General features: G+C 31.7%; 2 protein-coding genes across 2 annotated transcripts; one reads left to right on the top strand and one right to left on the bottom strand.

Moving 5' to 3' along the window:
- Window positions 1-634: 634 nt before the first annotated feature.
- Window positions 635-12615, bottom strand: LOC129911196 (splicing factor ESS-2 homolog). The gene is made up of 5 exons (XM_055988912.1): window positions 12503-12615; window positions 9993-10147; window positions 9780-9936; window positions 1587-1933; window positions 635-1528 (listed from the first exon to the last, which is right to left on the bottom strand). Exons 2-5 carry the CDS (start codon window positions 10125-10127, stop codon window positions 722-724), a joined length of 1446 nt encoding a protein of 481 aa, XP_055844887.1. The 5' UTR covers window positions 10128-10147; window positions 12503-12615; the 3' UTR covers window positions 635-721.
- Window positions 12616-14049: 1434 nt separating this feature from the next.
- LOC129911191 (probable cleavage and polyadenylation specificity factor subunit 2) lies at window positions 14050-16500 on the top strand. Its single transcript, XM_055988907.1, has 2 exons — window positions 14050-14132; window positions 14191-16500. The coding sequence occupies exon 2, from the start codon at window positions 14208-14210 to the stop codon at window positions 16434-16436; it is 2229 nt and encodes a 742-aa protein (XP_055844882.1). The 5' UTR covers window positions 14050-14132; window positions 14191-14207; the 3' UTR covers window positions 16437-16500.
- Window positions 16501-20209: the final 3709 nt, after the last annotated feature.

Here is a 20209-nt window from a genome sequence, read left to right as displayed (position 1 = left end):
TATACTAAAAATGATCCACACGTCCATTGTTTTGGTCAACCTACAGCTGAAAACCAGCCCTAAACCATTACAAATCCTCCGCCGTCCCTTACAGTATGGATTACGTTTTTTGGTTTGAAATTTGAATCTAGTACCTTTTGAGCGTTTGACTATCATTTCACCATCGGAATAAAACAATTTTGCTATCGACCAATTCACAATTTTAGCAAATTCAACAGTGATTAAGTACATATTTACATTTTCTAATTCAAAGCAAGAATGTATTTCTAAAGACCCTTTCATTGCTTACTTTCCAAAGGTTTTATTAAGCTCCTCACAAGTCTCAAATCGATCTGGTTCAATAAATCCAACATTGTGCCTTGGGATTTTTTATCAGTTTCTTTCTACCTTGAGTTTATAAATTGTAAATCAACCTTAACTTATGATCTAGATGTCGGATTTTTGCTTATGATAGCTTTATAAAGGTCTTATGTTGACTAAAATCTGTATGTTTCCGCGTGTCCTATTCAATGTACTCATTTAATAGCAAATGTGGCCGAAGTCCAGCTTTAAGCTAACCTAGGAATTATTTAAATTCCTGTTACCCTCTCAATTTCACTTAACTGCCGTTACAGTTTTCAATTAAAACAAAATATTTCAATTCCTTGTGAAACAAATGAAAATTTTATTTTAACTATTTTCTAATTAATTTAGTTATATCTACACGCATCGTGTAGAAATTTCAAAAGAAATCCGATGCATTTAATCGTTTTGTAGGAATTTTCAACAAATCATCAGTCAAATCGGGAGCCCTTGAAGCCTCAGAAGATGCCGAAGCCGATCCTATCGGTGTTTTTCTACGTTGTCCAATTAATAAAGGAGTTGTTTTCGTTTTTTGTTTTCCAAAAGGTGCCGCTGGTGTCCTCAGCGGACTAGGTGTACGCAGACCTAATTTTGATGTTGCTAAACGTCTTGCTGCCGGTGACATAGACGCCAATCGATCCATTGACGATCTAATAAAAGGCGAACCGATATTTTTCCTTGCAGTGTCCATTGCACGTTGCTTTTGTGCTCGCATCTTTTCACCAACTTTTTCAGCCAAAGCCAAGGCGATAGTTTCTCTTCTTGAATTCTCATTGATTCGAAAAGAAGGACCATTATTCGATCTAACTGGCGTATCACTGCCATCTAATCGAAAGGGGGTTCCTTCAATTTCACCCCATGTCATCAGAGGACTAAATGCTTCACCCGGTCGAGGTGATGGAGTTTTGACCAAATCAAAACCACCAACACTTGGGACATTCTTCAAATTCATGATATTCCCATCAACACCAACTTTGCCGTTGACCATTTGTGATTGGGTTTTGATAATTTCTGACATTGTTTCTTTGTTTCGGGATTCATTGAATGGATTCATTGATAGACGAGTGTTACTGTGTGATATGACTTGTCGTCTATTGATGTTTTCGATTTTTTCATCCTCTGTGAGCTCTACACCCTCAGGGATGTACATTATATAGTTCTTGTTGCGATAGGACCATGTTTCTATCTGAAATGGAAAGAATTGTGAAATTGTTCACTTGGCATTTCCCACACGTCTTACTTACCGATCTTTGTGGATCTGCTTCACTAAATTGTGTCTCAATATTGGGCAAAGTCAAAGCTCTGGCCAATTTGTCTGCAGATAGGAATTCCTGATTATAGAGGACAGAAAACTTTTCTCGTAGTTTTTCATCGGCTGTTTCGATGATTTCTTGAAAACTATAATTATCTTCGCTGGTGTAGGCTTGCAGGAAAGAATCTAGAGTGTGTGATGTCGACAGTGATCTTGGTTCACTTGAGGATGAAGACTGTGTTGATTTGGGAGTGTCGCTTACTGAAGGCGGTCTGTGGTGTGTTGGAGAGCTCCCCGTGGGATTGATTTGTGGAGTTTCAAATGTAGCTGGTGTCATTGCTGGAAAAAGAGGAAAATTAGTCAACGTATTGGTTTATATAAGAAAAGGATTAAGGTTTAAAGTGGTGAATGTTGATGTGAATGTATGATAATATTGTGCGAAATTTGAAATTATGGTTAAAAAATGGATTTTCGTGAGTGTATATAGATATAGATCATCAAGCGCATCAGTAAATGATTTCTTATGTTTTTATGAAAGGTACCTACACTGAGCATTTGGAAAGTAAATTTAATGTAGTAATGAGATACTTTAATATTGACTTGTTAATAAATGATACTAACAATGTTAGATTTAATTAGGGATCAAGGTGATATTTAAATTGTAAATGAGGCTGCAAGAATAGAAAATTCAAAAATATTGATTGATGAAACAAGAAAAAATAGCAGTATTTAGAGCAACAACTTCGAAAGCTGGCAGAGATATAAACAAATTCGAAATAAATATACAGCAACAGACTTAGAAGCAAAATATGAGCACATTTGTCAGAAAATACAAAATTATAGTCGTAATCAAGACTCTTGTAATGAAAAACAATGAATGTAAGGATATCACTAACGTTAAATTCGGTGATGAAACTTCAAATGTTAAATATCAAATTGCGAATAGGTTCAATACCTATTTTATTGATAGTCTGATTGAAATTAACAATTCAATTCTCTTGCAGCAATATATCTCACCAAATATACAACTGAATTTATTGTGTTTATAACATTTTCGGTATGCCAGTGTAGAATCATTGTGTGGCCTGTTTTTTTTTTTTAATCAATTGAAATTATTACCCCCGTACTTTTGAAAATTATTAATAATTCACTGTGCTCAGGAATATTTCTAGACAATTGGAAAGAATTCATTTTATTTCCTATTCCAAAAGTGGTAAACACGGCAGTTAAATGCGAAGAGTTCGGTTCTGTAAATATGATGTCAACATTTGAAAAGATCTTGCAGTGTTATGAGGCAAATTAACTTCAAGACTATTTGTAAAATAACAAAATTTTAGAGCAAGAACAAATTTGGGTTCAGAAAAAGACACTCTTGTGAAACTACGTTAAATTGTTTACAATTCGTTAAAACTGTTAAAACCTCGTAAAAGTAGTGTGTTTTTGGATTTTAAACGTGAGTTTGAAACTATCGAAAGAAGTATGTTAGTGCAAAAATCGGAAATGTATGGAGTCGTAGGTAATGAATTGAGCTGGTTTAAATCGTACCTTACAGGTAGGACTCAAAGAACAGTGGTAAGAAATACTTTATCCAATGCAATGGGAGCGAATCTGAGACATCAAATTACATTAAATGTGCGTTGCGATTTTGCAAAATTTTGTTGTTTGCGGATGATGTCTTGATATAAGTAAGTGGAAATATTTTTGAATGTTTGGTATAATGCTTAAATAAGAACTTAAACAGCGTAAATATATGAAATTTAAAGTTACTGAACCAATTAATGTTTTATTAATGAAGAGACAATTGAGTGTGATGGTAGTTTTAAATATCTCGCAGGCGTTTTGGATTCAAATTTAAAGAGCAAGGGAGATATGTGAACAAAAATTACAAAAAAAAAATTAGTTTTCTGAGAAGAAATAGAAGAGACTTGACATTTGATGCACTTTTCTACTATATATTATGGAAATTTCACAGCTGAAACGGACCAAGTCAAAAAAATAAAAAGAAAAAAATCCAAATCTAGTGCCAAAATCTGCTATAGGTTTGACTCTACTATCGTCTTTCATTAATTGATTCAAAGGGTGTGTCGATTCAAATTGTCATTTGTTGGAGAAAAAAATATTCATCATAAGATTCAAAGGAAACGTATTTACTTTACTCGTTATATATCAGAATTCACTTTTTGTGACTTGGTTCACTTCAGCTCTTAGTTTTCTATTTTTTTACTATTGTGCTAACCCATTTTTATTATTGTGCAACGATATTGTATGCTAGTAGATTGTAAATCGGCTCCGGAATAATGCAATGCGAGTAACATTGAGTGTGAGTGTTTATATCTCCATAAGAGTGACATTGGAAACTTTAAATTGGATGAGTATTAAACAGAGACTAAAATATATTGCTTTACTATTAATTCACATATAAAAATAATATGGTTCAAGAGTATTTGCAAAGTAATCACGGTAGTGCCCAGCCAAGTTCTCTAGCAACTTTGGCACTACACCCTTATTTACAGGAAACAACTCAGGCCATTTTCGACCCCCCTCTAACTTCCACACTAAAGATGCTAGAAATTTCAAACTCGCTACACATGTTGAGCTGGTCAAAACCAAACTCCTCACTAAATTTCTTACGATGAGCATAGCCGTAGCTAGGATTTCATTTCGGGGGGGGGTTACCTCAGACCGAACAAAATTTTTTTTTAGGAATCACAAAACTTTTTTATCAACTACATGTAACTGCAGTCGATTTTTAACCCTTTCGGACCCAGCATTACTCTCATGTAACATTTTTTTTTTAAATTCGTAAAAAATATTAAATTAAACAATTTTTTAGGTTACGATGGCTTAATTGAAAGATAATAAAGCCTAGTTACTGGATTATTACAAAAAGTTATTAAATTTTTTTTTATCGAGAAATTCACATTTTTTTTTTTTTTTTGTAAAAAAAAAAAAATTTTTATACAGGGTGTCCCAAAAGTAATGGATCAAACGAAGTGTGCTGATTGGGCATCCTAAGGGCTCTCAGAATTTGGTAACTTGTGCATCCCAAATCCTTACGGTTTTCGATTTAATGCAATTCTTGTGAAACTTCGAAAAATCCCTACTTTGCAACAGTATTTAGCTTCCTGCGCCCATTATTGATTTTTGTTTTTTACAATTCTTTTAATAAAACATTGCCAAATAATTAGGAACTATTAATTAATCAAAACATTTTTTATTTCATACGCCATTTCGCTGCAAATTAGCTAACAGTTTCAAGTTTTATAAAAAGTCAATTTCTAACTTTTATTTGAGAGCAACACCGCTAAAAAAAATGTATACGGTGTGAGAATGGTTTATTATTCTAAAAAGTTGCCCTGTTATTGTAGTTTTCAAAAAAGTATAAAAATTCCCAAAGTTGCAGTTAGATCGCAAAATATTACAATTTTAAGTCAACAAAACAGGGTTTTTCAGAACAAAAAACAACCAAAAATAAAAACATTTTCTTGAACTGTTATTTGTTTATTTTTCTTTGAACAAAAGCCTCTATTTTTGTTTGTATTTTTGCTCTGAAAAACTACGTTTTGTTGAATTCAAATTGTAATATTTTGCGATCTAACTGCAACTTTGGGAACTTTTATACTTTTTTGAAAACTACAATAACAGGGCAACTTTTAAAAATAATAAACCATTCTCACACCGTACAAATTTTTTTTGCGGTGTTGCTCTCAAAAAAATGTAAGAAACTGATTTTTTATAAAACTTGAAACTGTTAGTTAATTTGCAGCGAAATGGCGTATCGAATAAAAAATATTTTGATTAATTAATTGTTCCTAATTATTTGGCAATGTTTTTGTATAAGAATTTAAAAAAAAAACAAAAATCAATAATGGGCGTAGGAAGCAAAATACTGTTGCAAAGTAGGGATTTTTCGAAATTTCACAAGAATTGCATTAAATCGAGAACCGTAAATATTTGGGATGAACAAGTTACCAAATTCTGAGAGCCCTTAAGATCCCCTATCAGCATACTTCGTTTGATCCATTACTTTTGGGACACCCTGTATATGGTCATAATTTTGAAAAAAAGATATAAAAAATGTAAATGCAGAAAGTGTTTTGTTTTTTTGCTTAGAAGAAGTAGCATACATTATAGTTTCATAAAAAGTTATTTTCTCAGCTCTTCGACTTTTTTTGGTGGTCATAGGCAGTGCATGTTACATACAGGTAACATGAGAAAAACACATTAGTTTTGCTATTTATTATTTTGGAAAATAACTTTTTGCTATTCATGTCATGTTTTTGACCAGATACTACCCAAAAAAGGCATTTTTTAATATTGATTTTCATAGCTTGGGTACGAAAGGGTTAATTGCGCTAAAGCAAATGGTCATTAGAACTTAGTCGAAGCGAAAAACTTGCCAATATACTTATATACTGACGTAGAAGAATTTAAAAATTTACTGAATATAAAATAGCCGAATATTCTGCGACATCTCTAGTTTAAATTGGTACAGAGAGTGATAAGTTGTTTGATATAAATAAGACAGTTTTTTTGGAGAAATAAATTTGAACCACTCTAAGGCTTTACACAAAAAATTATTTCGTGCACTTTTATATATAAAAACATTGAAAAATGCACTGAAATTAAACTATAAACTTAAATTGTTTAATTTTCTAATTAAACAATTTGATAATAGAAAGCTAAAGCTTCACTCTCTAAATAAAAGGATACGTTTATTTTCGTTTATATACAGGATTTAAGCTTAACATAGAACAAAAGTGGGTAACAAGCAACTGATGATATCTCGGATATTTAAATAGATTTAACGGTAATATTTCAAAAACGAGATGTGATCGAATATTTCTGTCTTCGGATACGAGTTTAGCAACCCTTGAAGAAGTATAGTTAAGTCTCGCACCAAAAACCTTGTAGAAATACTGGTGTTATTTAAAGGGTTCTTAAAAGAACATTTTAAGGTGTTTAGGTCAATGATCAAAGGGGTCAAAACTAGTTTTTTTGAAAAATCAGTTACCAAACGTTGTAATGGACCACAAAACTTTAGTTTTCCCTTATAAAAATTTCATCAACTGCTTCTTTAACGATACAAAATTGGTAGAGACTTTAAGGGAAATTTTCAGATAGGTAATTGTTAAAATACACAAACAAACCATTTAGTGCTGCACATATTAGACTTGTATTTGTTTATACTATATCTTTTGATCTTCTAAATAAAAAAATTTCCGGGGGGGGGGGGGTTAAACCCCATACGCCCCCCCCCCTAAATACGGCTATGACGATGAGTAGTTTCTGAGATATAGGGCGTCAAAAATCGCAAAAACCGTAACTGACTCACTGACAGATCATCAAAACTATCGTAGAAACTTGAAATTTTACACGGTGATAGGAATTGTGGTGTAAACAAAAGGAAAAATCGAAAATTTCAGATTTTCAATTCATGGGGCGTAGCATCCGCCCATTTTCGCTGAATTTTCATCAAATATTATATAGCACTTCTGATTATAGCAGAATCTTGAAATTTGGTAGAATGGTAGAGCTGGTAGTTTAAACAAAGGAAAGCATTTAAAATTTGAGAATTTTAGCTAGGGGGCGTGACAGCCGCCCATTTTCACTGAATTTTCATCAAATATAGAGATTTTCAATTCTACAGCCATACCTTACAAAAAGTAGTGAAATCACAAAAAAAAAATACTGTTAAAAAAAGAGGCAAGTTCTCCTATGTTGAAATTCTGCTCTCACAAAAAGTACTGAGATGTAAAAGTGTTCCAAGTTCTAAAGTTTGGGTTCAAATTCGTATCAATAAAATTTTGATTGTTTACTTGGCAATTTTTGAAATAACTTTAAAAATCGGTAATTAAAAGAAAAATTTGATACGAATTTGAACCCAAACTTTAGAACTTGGTACACTTTTACATCTCAGTACTTTTTGTGCCAGCATAATTTCAACATACTCGGCTCTTTTTTAACAGTAATGTTTTTCATAGGCGGATCCAGGGGGGGGGGCACGTGCCCCCGTAAATTACGGGAGCACGTGCCCCCCCCCCCCCCCCAGAACTTAAAGTTCATATTTAAAGGAAATCAAACTATAAGAGTTTTAAAAATATATGAATAATAACAGAAAGAACTTGAGTGAAACTCTTGTCTATTTCTGGCTGAAAATGCGAATTTTGTTGATTGTTGCATCCCTTTCCCATGAATAGCTCCACCTCACAAATAAATAAACGGCTATTTGTTGGGTACACACGAATTTTTTTTTTCGATTTAAAAAAAAGTGAATTTTCAAAGTGATTTTGGTGAAAAATTTTGATATGGACATAGAATGACATTGAATGATATAAAAAAAATAATTGTATATGCAACTCTATTTTTTCATACAGAGGGATCAAAAAATTTGCACTTTTTTCGTTGTTTTTTTTTAACATTAGTGTTTTTAAAATAGCGGAACACGTCACAAAATTGCATAAACTATATATTATAGAACTGCTGGATATGTAGAACAAACTTGCATTTCAGAAGTTTGCCCAAGTTTGCACCCCGAAAATAAAGACCCCTTGAAAAAAAACTCCTCAAAAGCGACCCTTACTTATAGATTTTTATAAATATTATTTTATTGAGAAAATTTCTCCAGGGATACCTCTAAAAATATGTAAAAAAAATAGTGTTCCAAATTTCAAAAAATTCGGTGCAGTAGTTTTGAAGTTATGAGGAGCACCGGCGTTGAAAACATTAGTTGTGGGGATAACGATTTAAAGTTTTGAACTCTGGACTAAAAGACTAAAACGTTCCTAAGGGAAGTATTAAAATACTCATAACTTGGTCAATTTGGCTCCAAGAGACCTACAATTTGAACACAATATTCTTGAGGTATAAAACAATTTAACCCCTTGTAGCCCCATGTGACATTTCTGTAGCAAACCGAAAAAGATTGCATAAAAGCTCTACAAACTATTTTTTTTTCTTTTGAAGCTTCTAATATTATAATCTTTAAGTATTGCTTTATCGAAATAGTACTTCAAATTTCTAATAAATAGCACCAATAGTTTTTAATTGACAGTTAATGTTGAAAGTTGGGATTTTTTGAAAATAAGCAAATTTGTGTAAAAAATACGAAATTCAGAAAAAAAAATAGTTTTTGTTAGTAAACCCCACGGGGTTTTATTTTTGGATTTTAGGAAAGTGCCTAAAAATTAATATTAGATAGTTTTTTGCTTGAATTTTTGCATTTTTATATAAAAATAAATTATTTAAACTTTTTTTTTACTCCCAAAATATCGAAATAACTAAGTAAATAATGACTTTATTGAATTTTTAAAAAATACGTGTTTTATTAAAGATAAAGGCCAATCGATTGTCTTATTAATTTTTAAATTTACGACCTTGGGTTACAAAAGGTTAATACAAATAAAAAAAAACAAAACTGGGTTTCCCGGCAAAAAAGTATGATTCAGTTTTTTTTGTTATTCTTAGGAACTTTAATATTTATTAGAATGAAGTCTTTAGTATTTGACTAAAAACTACTAGGTCATTAACTAATGGTATAATTATGTCCATAGTATTGCAAAATTTTATACAAAATCAATTAAAAAACGTAAACATTTTTTTTTCAAAATTTCATCTTTAAAACTTAATTTCTCAAAAACTATTTGGTGAAACAACTTAAGTCAAAAAATTAAATAAAGAATTGTACGTGCATTTTCTGATTTTTTATATTTTTTTTCTTCCGGCTAATCCAGGAGTAAGAGGGTTAGCACTTAAGTGGCTTTTACTGTAAATGAAAATGAAAATGAAAATTTTTCCTTCCGAATAACTTTTTGGTCATTTGGTACCTATTTGATGTGGGAAATGTGCCTAAATATTTTTGGCCAGGTTTTAGACCACTGTGGGTCGTTAAAATTTTCTGCTTGTTAGTCAGTCGTATGGTACTTCACTTTATTTCTAACTGTCATTGCTGTTTTTTTTTTGCCAACCCGTCCCTTGTTTTCAAAAATAAACTTATTCTACATTATATAAAAAATTGTGATTAATAGATGTTCAAAAAGGTTTTCTATTCTAATTTCATATACTGAGAATTTTAGGATCTAGGGAACACAATAGAGCCTAATCTCTTGCAATAGAGGGATAGGCACTCTTGGCTTATGCCGAGATGGGTTCCAGAAACTCTTTTATTAGTAATGTGACAACTTACATCGACTTCGTTCAGAAAATTGTTTTCCACTGTATTTTGAACGGATTTCTTGCATTTTAACATGATCGTTCTTTTCCAGAGCGTCTAGGTAATCATTTTGAGCTCGTAATTTATCCAAATCGGGGAAGAAATCACGTTGAATTATTTTAGAGAGTTCCTGTAAAAGTTATTGTAGGTTTAGGGATCATTCTATTTTTATACTCCAAATCTTACCTCAATGTATTTTTCCTCAGTAAGAATTTTTGGTTTATTGCGTTTTTTTGGAATCGTTGGCTTCTTAAATTCAACAAGACTATTTGATAAGGATTTCATGTTTTGTAGAGCTTTACTTCCAGGTGATTCGTCCATGATTTTGTTTGGGATTTTATCTTATAACTTTAAACGAGCTAAAATTGTTTATATATATATATATATATATATAAATATATATAAAATTGGGATCTCGGAAACGGCTCTAACGATTTCGATGAAATTTTCAGGGTTTGTTCATCTAAGCGAGTAAAAAATTTTGGAAGTATTTTTTGAAAAATCCGCCCACTGCCACGCCCACTTTTTTAACATAAAGTTTTTTCGCGAACGGCTATAACGATTTCGATGAAATTTTCAGGATTTGTTTATCTAAGCGAGTCAAAAGTTTTGGAAGTTTTTTTTTAAATCCGCCCACTGCCACGCCCACTTTTTTAACATATAAGTTTTTTAGGAAACGGCTCTAACGATTTTGATGAAATTTTCAGGGTTTGTTTATCTAAGTGAGTAAAAAGTTTGGAAGTATTTTTGAAAAAAACCGCCCACTGCCACGCCCACTTTTTTAACATATAAGTTTTTTCGGGAATGGCTCTAACGATTTCGATGAAATTTTCAGGGTGTGTTTATCTAAGCGAGTAAAAAGTTTTGGAATTTTTTTTTTTTTTTAATCCGCCCACTGCCACGCCCACTTTTTTAACATATAAGTTTTTTCGGAAACGGCTCTAACGATTTCGATGAAATTTTCAGGGTTTGTTTATCTAAGCGAGTAAAAAGTTTTGGAAGTATTTTTGGAAAAATCCGCCCACTGCCACGCCCACTTTTTTAACATAGAATTTTTGTTTAGTAACAACTTTAAAGATTTCGATGAAATTTTGATACTTTTAGAAATATCCGCCCACAGCTACGCTTATTTTTCTCACATATAAGTTTTTTGGTTATTGCTTTAAAGATTTCGATGAAATTTTGAGCGTTTTTTCCTCTAGGCAAACACAACACTTTGGAAGTATTTTCTCTTATCTTAGTTTTTTTTTCGTATTGAAACTTTTAAGTAATTTGTTAATTTGGTATCAATAATTATCTTTGTTTTACGTTTTTTTTTGTTTTGTTTTGTTTTAATGCGACTATTGTTAACGTATAAGAATAAAATAACTCACAACAAGCAACACCATTGACCTAATGTCAATCTTATAATATACAGGGTGTCCCACAGTCAACGCCCCAAACGAAAACCATGGATTCCTAAGGTCATTTTAAGTCGAAAAACTTGAGACGTAATTTTCTCGTTTTCATCCCGTTTTCGAGTTATGATGGTTTTTATGATTTTTGCTTTCCATTCCCTTAAATGGCTTTATCTTTGCCAAAATACGTCCAAAATACGTCTGTTTTGAAAGATTTTTTTGACAACCAATCAAGAATTTGTTACAGTTTAAGTTTGTAGCAAAACTTTAATACTCATTTACGTGTTTTTTTTTTTACTAAAATGATATGAAAATGTAAAAAACAACTTAAAAAACGAAGAAAATTGTGTTTGATGCAAAATTGCGGGGAAACGGTTGTCCGCAGAAAAAAAGTTTTGAGACAAACTAAAACTGTAATAAATTCTTGATTGGTTGCAAAAAAAATCTTTCGAATCAGACGTAGTTTGACAAAGATAAAGCCAGTCAAAGGAAAAGAGAGCAAAAATCATAAAAACCGTCATAACTCGAAAACGGGACGAAAACCAGAAAATTACCTCTCGAGTTTTTCGAATTAAAATGACCTCAGGAATCAATGGTTTTCGTTTGGGGCGGTGACTGTGAGACACCCTGTATAAGTAAAAAAAAAGAAAGAAGTAAAGCATCCACTGATACAGAATAAAACAGAGACAGCGATAAAAATAGTATTTCTTCCTAATAGGCTTTGTCGACAAGGCTAAACTTGAAAAAAGATTAACTTTATATTCACCACCCAAAACTTTCTGACCCGTAAATTAAAATTTGAACAAAAAGGGATCTCATTGCTGTAGGCATTTTCGATAATGCATATTCATGTAACCCTTCTATCCATTGCTGATCGTCGCATGTATATGTGCCTATGATTATGATAGTGGACTAAGTCACTTTTTGCATTGTTTGAAGAAAAACTAACATAATAATTTTTTTATAACGATTTAATTATATTTCTTTTATGAAATCACTAGAGGAGCAATAAAGAAATCTATTTGCTGCAATTTCTCTTTCAAATAAACTTTACCCCTTAAATAATAATTATTTTTAGGCTAGATTTGATGCCATTTTTAGGAGTGACTTAGTCCACTTTCATAATTAAGGGCACATATTCAAACCTAAATAAACTGGATTATAAAGTGCGAATGTGGTGTAACCCGCGAAAAAACTGGTCATTGCAAACTCAAACCCACTCCAAAAAATTGACTTTTTTCACTAAAAGTTAGATATAACATTTAAACATACCGAGCAAAGCTCGGTCACCCAGGTACTTAATTATAAAAGAGCGAATTTGTTAAAAGAATTTATAAAATTATTTTGTACGTTTTTAATCAAGTTGGTCAGGAAATTTTTTTTGTAAACATCAAATTTGACAGTTGTCATTTTTGACAGTTGACCATAGTAGTGATGCCAAGTGTTTTATTTTTAAGGCTACGTTTCGACTAATTTTAAACCTGAACTCTCCACTCATCTGCAAAGACGAAATCATAAGACACTGTTCACATGACCACGACCAAAGAAAGACGAATGAATGAAAAAAAAGTTATTTCATTGTATTTTGTACGAAATGTCAGACTAATGCCAACTTTTCACCAGTTGATTTTAGCCACACGATATGTCACACGACTTAAGTCGATTATAATTTTTCTGTGTTAATTGTTACTTTAGTCACCTGCCACAGTACACATAATAAGGTAATATCTTCCCAAAGTTGTCAAAATTTTATTGTCAAAAATGGGAACCAATCTGTCACGCCAGCCTTTAATTTTTATATTTCAACCGCAGTAAACAGGAAATTTGTTTTTGTTTTAATTTATAAAATGTCATTTGAAAAAATTATAAATTAAAAAATAACAAATTTTCTTTGTGTTTCTTCGCAAAAAATGGTCTATAATTGTTAAAAAATTTGTGGTGTGTGTGGATTTTCGTTTTTTGTGCGTTTTTCGTCTATAATTTAATACAATTAAGAATTACGGTAGCTGACATTGGTCGCTTAATTGTCATGTTTTGACAATTTGGCGACCAATGTCAGTTTGGAAGATATTACCTTTTTATGTGTACTGTGGTCACCTGCGGCTTACGTTCGCACACCCCTACTAACAATTTTGCTTCTATAATGCTTTACAGAAGCAACAATTGCATCTATAAAGCTTTATAGAACCAAAATTGTCTGTCGGGACGGCAAAAATCGGCTCGTGAAAAGTCCACACACATAGGGAGTGGCAACAATAGGGCAGTTTACCCTAAGTTTTTTCTTCTTTCAAATTAAATTATTTTTTTTTTTGTTTGTATTTGCTTCATCTTCACTTTCCAAGTATTTTATTAAAGAGTCCACCTTAATTTTGTTTGAATTTTTTTCAATTTTGTTTTGTTTTTATTCCTTGTCACAATTTTTGCCGGCAGAATAATGCTTCGAACATTAATTATTTGTCCGCGCAAAATTAAGTTTAGACTTTTTCTTTACAGCGGCTCCAAATATTTAAATTTTGCGTGTGAACTGCGTACTGCTTGGAATAATATTCAAGACAAAATCTGCCCGAGAAAAAATTTGTTTGAGAAATAAAATTTTTCCCGATCTGCGTATTAGGCTTGAGTGAAAACTCTGCAATTCTTCGCTTGAGCTGAGTACTGAAAAACGAAAAGCAAAACGAAATTTTTCGTAGATGACAAAAATTATCTCCTGTGTAGGCGGCCTCTGAAGAAACACACTCAGTATGTGAATCCACCTCTGAAAAACGCCAAAAAGTCTCCAATAATTTCTTTCCTAGTGTAAACAGTGCCCAAGAAGACAAAACCAAAAAATAATTTTGCTGTTCAATGAACACGCCTACTACTGGTTTGACATTTTGTTTTGACAGAAGAAAAAAATTTGTTTAAAAAAAGTTGAAATTTTGTGCTGGCGGTATTTTAATTATTTTTCATTGAATCCAATTTTATTTATAATTATTAATCCACTAAAGATTCTTCAAATTCAACAATGACATCAATCATCAAACTCCACACCCTCTCCGGTGCCATGGACGAATCACCACCATGTTACTTACTCCAAATCGACGATGTCCGTATCCTCTTGGATTGTGGCTGGGATGAAAAATTCAATCCCAATTTTGCCAATGAATTGAAAAAACATGTAAATAATATCGATGCCGTTCTACTATCACATCCTGACAATATTCATTTAGGTGCATTGCCATATTTAGTTGGCAAACTCGGACTAAATTGTCCAATTTACGCTACAATCCCAGTTTTTAAAATGGGTCAAATGTTTATGTATGATTTATACATGTCCCACTATAACATGTATGATTTTGATTTATTTTCATTGGACGATGTTGATGCAGCTTTTGATAAAATCATACAACTTAAATATAATCAAACTGTCCCGTTGAAAGGCAAAGGTTACGGGATTGTCATTTGTCCAATTCAAGCTGGTCACATGGTTGGCGGGACAATTTGGAAGATTTTAAAAGATGGCGAAGAAGATATTGTCTATGCTATTGATTATAATCATAAAAAAGAAAGGCATTTGAATAGTTGTGAGTTGGGAAGGTTACAAAGACCTTCGCTACTTATTACAGATGCTTTTAATGCCAACTATCAGCAGGCTCGAAGACGAGCTAGAGATGAAAAACTTATGACAAATATCTTACAAACTGTAAGAAATAATGGCAATGTCTTAATTGCCGCTGATACTGCTGGCAGGGTTCTTGAACTTGCCCATATGCTTGATCAGCTGTGGAAGAATAAAGAATCTGGTTTAATGGCATATTCTTTGGCTCTTTTAAACAATGTCTGTTACAATGTCATTGAATTTGCTAAATCCCAAATTGAATGGATGAGTGATAAACTCATGAAATCATTCGAGGGAGCTAGGAATAATCCATTCCAATTTAAACATATGAAATTTTGTCATAATATTAATGATCTGGCAAAGATGCATAGTCCAAAAGTTGTCCTGGCAAGTACACCAGATATGGAGAGTGGATTTGCCAGGGAACTCTTCCTAACTTGGGCACAAAATCCAAATAATAGTATTATATTGACTTCAAGGTCATCTCCAGATACTTTGGCAAGAGATTTGCTGGAGAATGGAGGAAATGGAAGGACTATTGAAGTGGATATCCGAAAACGGGTGGAACTTCAAGGTAATGAACTTGAGGAGTACATGAGATCTCAGAGTGAGAAAATGACTAACCTCATTGAAGTTCAAAAAGATGATAAATATAGCTCAGAGTCTGAAGATGAGATAGAAATTAGCGTCATTACAGGAAGACATGATATTGTCCTCCGACCGGGAAGCAAACAACATATTGGATTTTTTAAATCCAATAAAAAGCATCATGTGATGTATCCATATTCTGAGGGGAAGATAAAAGGTGATGAATATGGGGAAATTATTAACTTAGAAGATTATCGAATTGCTGATAATAATATGGATGTTTGCCCTGAGGTTCCATCCAAAGAGAATATCAAAGATGAAAAAGAGAAAGAAGAAATCAAACTACAAGAGAATCCAACAAAATGTTTGAGTAGTCGAAAGACTATTGAAATAAATGCTCAAATTCAGTTTATTGACTTTGAGGGAAGATCTGATGGAGAATCGATGTTGAAGATATTGTCGCAATTGCGTCCGCGTCGAGTTGTGGTTGTTAGAGGTCAACCAACAGCGATAGAGGTTTTGGCTAAACATTGTCATCAAAATATAAATGCCAAGGTATTCACCCCAGAAAAAGGTGAAGTCATTGATGTGACATCAGAGAGACATATTTATCAAATTCGTCTAACAGAAGGTTTAGTTTCGCAATTACAATTCCAAAAATGTAAATCAGCTGAAGTTGCTTGGATAGATTCGCAAATAACTTTGCGTAATAAACAAATTGATAGTTTACAAGATGCCAATGAGAAGAGGAAACAATCGGAATCACTTAAAAGTGAGAGAGGGATTTATAATTTGCAACCATTTGATGTTGATGAAATACCAATACATAAGACTGTTTTGATTAATGAGTTGAGATTGTCTGATTTTAAACAACATTTGATGAAGAGTAATATTAATTCGGAATTTTCGGGCGGTGCACTATGGTGTAATAATGGAACTTTGGCGTTGAGGAGAATTGATACGGGAAAAATTACATTTGAAGGATGTCTATCGGATGAATATTATAAAGTTAGAAATGCTTTGTATGAACAATATGCTATTGTATAAAAATATTTTTTAATATAATTTTTTTTATAATAAATTTTAAGTCTGACGAAGTTAATTGGATTTCGTATGAATAAAAAATGAAAAAAAAAAAACGTTAAAACTTAAAATTTGCATTTTTAGATAATTTTTTATTAATGGAAATTTTGATTTTGTTCGCTTATGTTATCAATGTAGTCCATTCAAATGGTTGAGATTTGCGTAAAATCTGATTTTAATGAAAATTTGGTGGTAGATAAAGGACGCCACTAGAACACTTCCAAAGTTTTTTTCTGAAACTTTGTAAATTTTATAGATTCATTTATTCATCCCCGTATTGGTTTTTTGGAGAGAAATGTAAGTAAAAAAAAGTTAGTTTTGAAAAGAGTCATTAGTACGAAAAATCAAATATTAGTACCTATTGCGCTATCGGTTGTTATTATTTAAATTTTTATTCATCCGATTCTAGAGATCTAACAGTTATTACTTTTTTTTTGTTGAAGAACAATTTACTTGTGGTAATTTTTTCATTCAAATTAGGGAAAAGTTATTATTAACGATACGTTCCTTACCTACCTACCTATTTTCTGGGGGAATTTTTGTTTCCAAAAATGGGAAAAAGTTCCGAAGAATCTTAATTCGCAATAAGCTCAATTGTCTTAACGAATGGATTTTTGTATTTTTGGTTTTTTTTTATCAAAACCAATTATCTGTTGTAGTCCAGTGCATTTATGATGTTCATATATGGGCGACCCAGCAGTTTGTACCACCCCCAAATTTTTTTTACGATAGAGAATTGGGTGAATATCATAACACTGATTTTTCGCACTCGTGAAACTCACCTTTTGGCCGCCGTCTTGGATTTTAGTTTTTATTAAATATCTCGACTTCTGGGGCCCTATTTTGTAAAACGATAATCGTTCAAACTACTTCGTTCTCGTTGAAATGCGACTACGCATTACGATAATCGTTTTACTTCAACGATACTCGTTAATCTTTACGACTGCCATTTACCCATAAACAAAAAATACCAAGACTGGAAACTCGGCGGTCAACTGACGTTTGCCTACAAGCTGCGAGGTGTGGTGAATGTCGTGAACCTATCGTTGTGTTCGTGTCAAATGTGTGGTGAATGTCGTGAATCTATAAATGTGTGCGTGTTAACGTCATTTACCAACGTGGTGGCTTTCACATATATTCACAGACAGCACTGTACGCAAAAGGGTTTCGGGGGGAAAGACGTACGAAATTTTCCAGTCTTGGTATTTTTTGTTTATGCATTTACCTATCGTTTGACTTTCGTTTTCGTTTAGCTGTCAAAATATTATTGCGTATGCTGGTAGAATTCATGTGAGCCTCAAAAAAATATTTTTTTCGGTTTATGTCGTTTTCTATTGACGAATCTCAGAATGAGATTTGTGAATTTGACAGCTGAAAGGGGGGGTGAAGAGGGGAAATAGTGGACAAATCTCAGATTTCATGATCTATTTGCGTCTTGAGATTCAAAAAAATGACAAAAAAATGAATCTGAGATTCAAGAATCTGATTCTGGATTTTTATCAAGATTCACGCATACAAACACACGCACTTTCACACACACACCTCTGTTTGACATTTGTCTGAACATTTGTTGTTGTTTTATTTTTTTTATATGCACAGATTTCGCACACAATTACAAAACTAGATTTCATATTCTATTTGCAGTGGAAAATCTGAGAATTTTACACAAAAATCTCAAAAGTCAATAGAAAACGACATTAGTTTGGCCAAACGACTTTATCGTTTTACATAATCGTAAACTATTGTTTACTTCAGTATCGTTGACTTGCCGCTCGTTTCGTATTACGTAATAGACCTCCTGTTCATCCTAGGTAAAAGTTGGTTATAAAAAAACTTAGACAATTAAATTTCGCGTCTTTAATGTTAAGAACACTTTTTTGATATTCTGAATATTGAAAAAGTTTACAAGCCAAAAAAGTAAAAAAAAGAAAATTTTTTAAAGTTTTGAGCACCCCTAATAATTAATTTTATAAAAAATAAAGATAAATCAATTAAAAAAAAAATTACTTTTATTTAATAGATACTTAATTTCAAATAAAAATTAATATTTCTATTATTTAATTTTTTTAAGGGCCAATTTTTCAATAGTCAGTTAAACAGTCAGTTAGTACTTATTCCTAAGAATAGAGAAAAAAACAATTTTTCAACAGGCAGATATAGCTTATTCCTAAGAATTAAATTATCGGCTTCTTTCAGAGACGAATAAAAATTATTCTAAGTAATAATCTCAAAAAAAAATATTGTGTCAGTTGTCAAAGCTGTTTTGAAATAATTTTGAAAAAAATACAGTGGAAAACAAGAAAACAAAAACAATCATGAATAAAAATGACGTTTAATTTTAAATATTTTTGAATTTGACAATTTTTTTTTGTTATTCTGTAGAATAAATTATTCTTGATTGAAAAATTCAATGTTTTTATCTGATTGTTTATGAGCCTTATAACTTTATTCTTCGAACAGTTAACTGACTGTTTATTAGAAGATTGAAAAATTGGCTCTAAATAGTTTAAAACAGTATAATGTTAAAAAAAAATTAATAAATTCAAATCAATTAATTTTTAATTGATTATTATCTATATTTGATTATTGACAAAAAAGGGCATTTTTTTAACAAAAATAACTTTTTATTTATAGCGATACAAAAAAAGTTATTAGCAGAAATGTAGAGAATTTTAAGGTGAACAATCTTTTTTCGGTAGTTTTTTTTTCATAGTTTTGATAAAAATTAGTCGAAGCTTGAAAAAAAATTTTTTTTCCTTATTTTTACTTTTTTGGCTTGTAAGTTTTTTAATATTCTGAATATCGAAAAAGTGTTCTTAACATAAAAGATGCAAAACTTAATTGTCTACGTTTTTTTTTAAACCTACTTTTACCTAGGATAATTTCAGTTTGATTTCTTTTATAAAGATGCATATTAGAAAAAATTGTCAAAATCGTTAGAGCCGTTTTTAAAAAACTAGTTTTTTATAAATAAATTTTAAAAATTTTAAAATAAAATTGGTATGCTATTTTGTAGCAATTTTATTAATCAACACCTAAAACCAAAATTAAAACAAAATTCAATGTCCCGTTTTCGATAATTCAATTTTCAAAAAAAAAAAAATTGACCAAGTCTAATAGCAATCGGTTATTGGTCCATTCATTCTATCCGTATTTTTTAAAATACACATAGTTACACAAAATTGCCCAAAAGGCCATACAAATGCATTTAAAATTCTTTGTTTGTGATACTTAATTTATCAATCAATCTCTCGTGGTCAGTTTACTTTAAAAGTTCAAAACTAACCAATTACCTATTATACACTGCCGCTCATCTGAATAGGTTCACATTTTAGTTCATTTTACATTTGGCCTGTCTTGGTATTTAATGCAATGGCACATCTTTTTTATGTATGTAACGAGAGAACATCTTTATGCGCTTAGTTTAGGAGAAAAAAAATTGTCTTGGGGCCTACCGTTCTTCTCGCACGGTAGCTAGACCAAATCTAGTCATAAAATCACGCATATTTTTTACCGACTTCCAAAAAGGAGGAGGTATTCAATTCGACTGTATTTTTTTTTTTTTTTTTTTTATGTTTGTTACCGCATAACTTTGGACTGAGTGAACCAATTTTGATAATTCTTTTTGTATTGGAAAGCTGGTGGCTGCAGTGTGGTCCCATTTCAATTCAGTTCACTTTTAGCCATAGGAACTATTTTAAAAACCATAAAACCCAGTTTTGATCCATGGAAGTCGG

This window comes from Episyrphus balteatus, chromosome 2 (genome assembly GCF_945859705.1).
Source record: "Episyrphus balteatus chromosome 2, idEpiBalt1.1, whole genome shotgun sequence".
NCBI lineage: Eukaryota > Metazoa > Arthropoda > Insecta > Diptera > Syrphidae > Episyrphus > Episyrphus balteatus.
The sequence above is the reverse complement of the archived record's forward strand: the minus strand, read 5'-3'. Positions and strand labels throughout refer to the sequence as shown.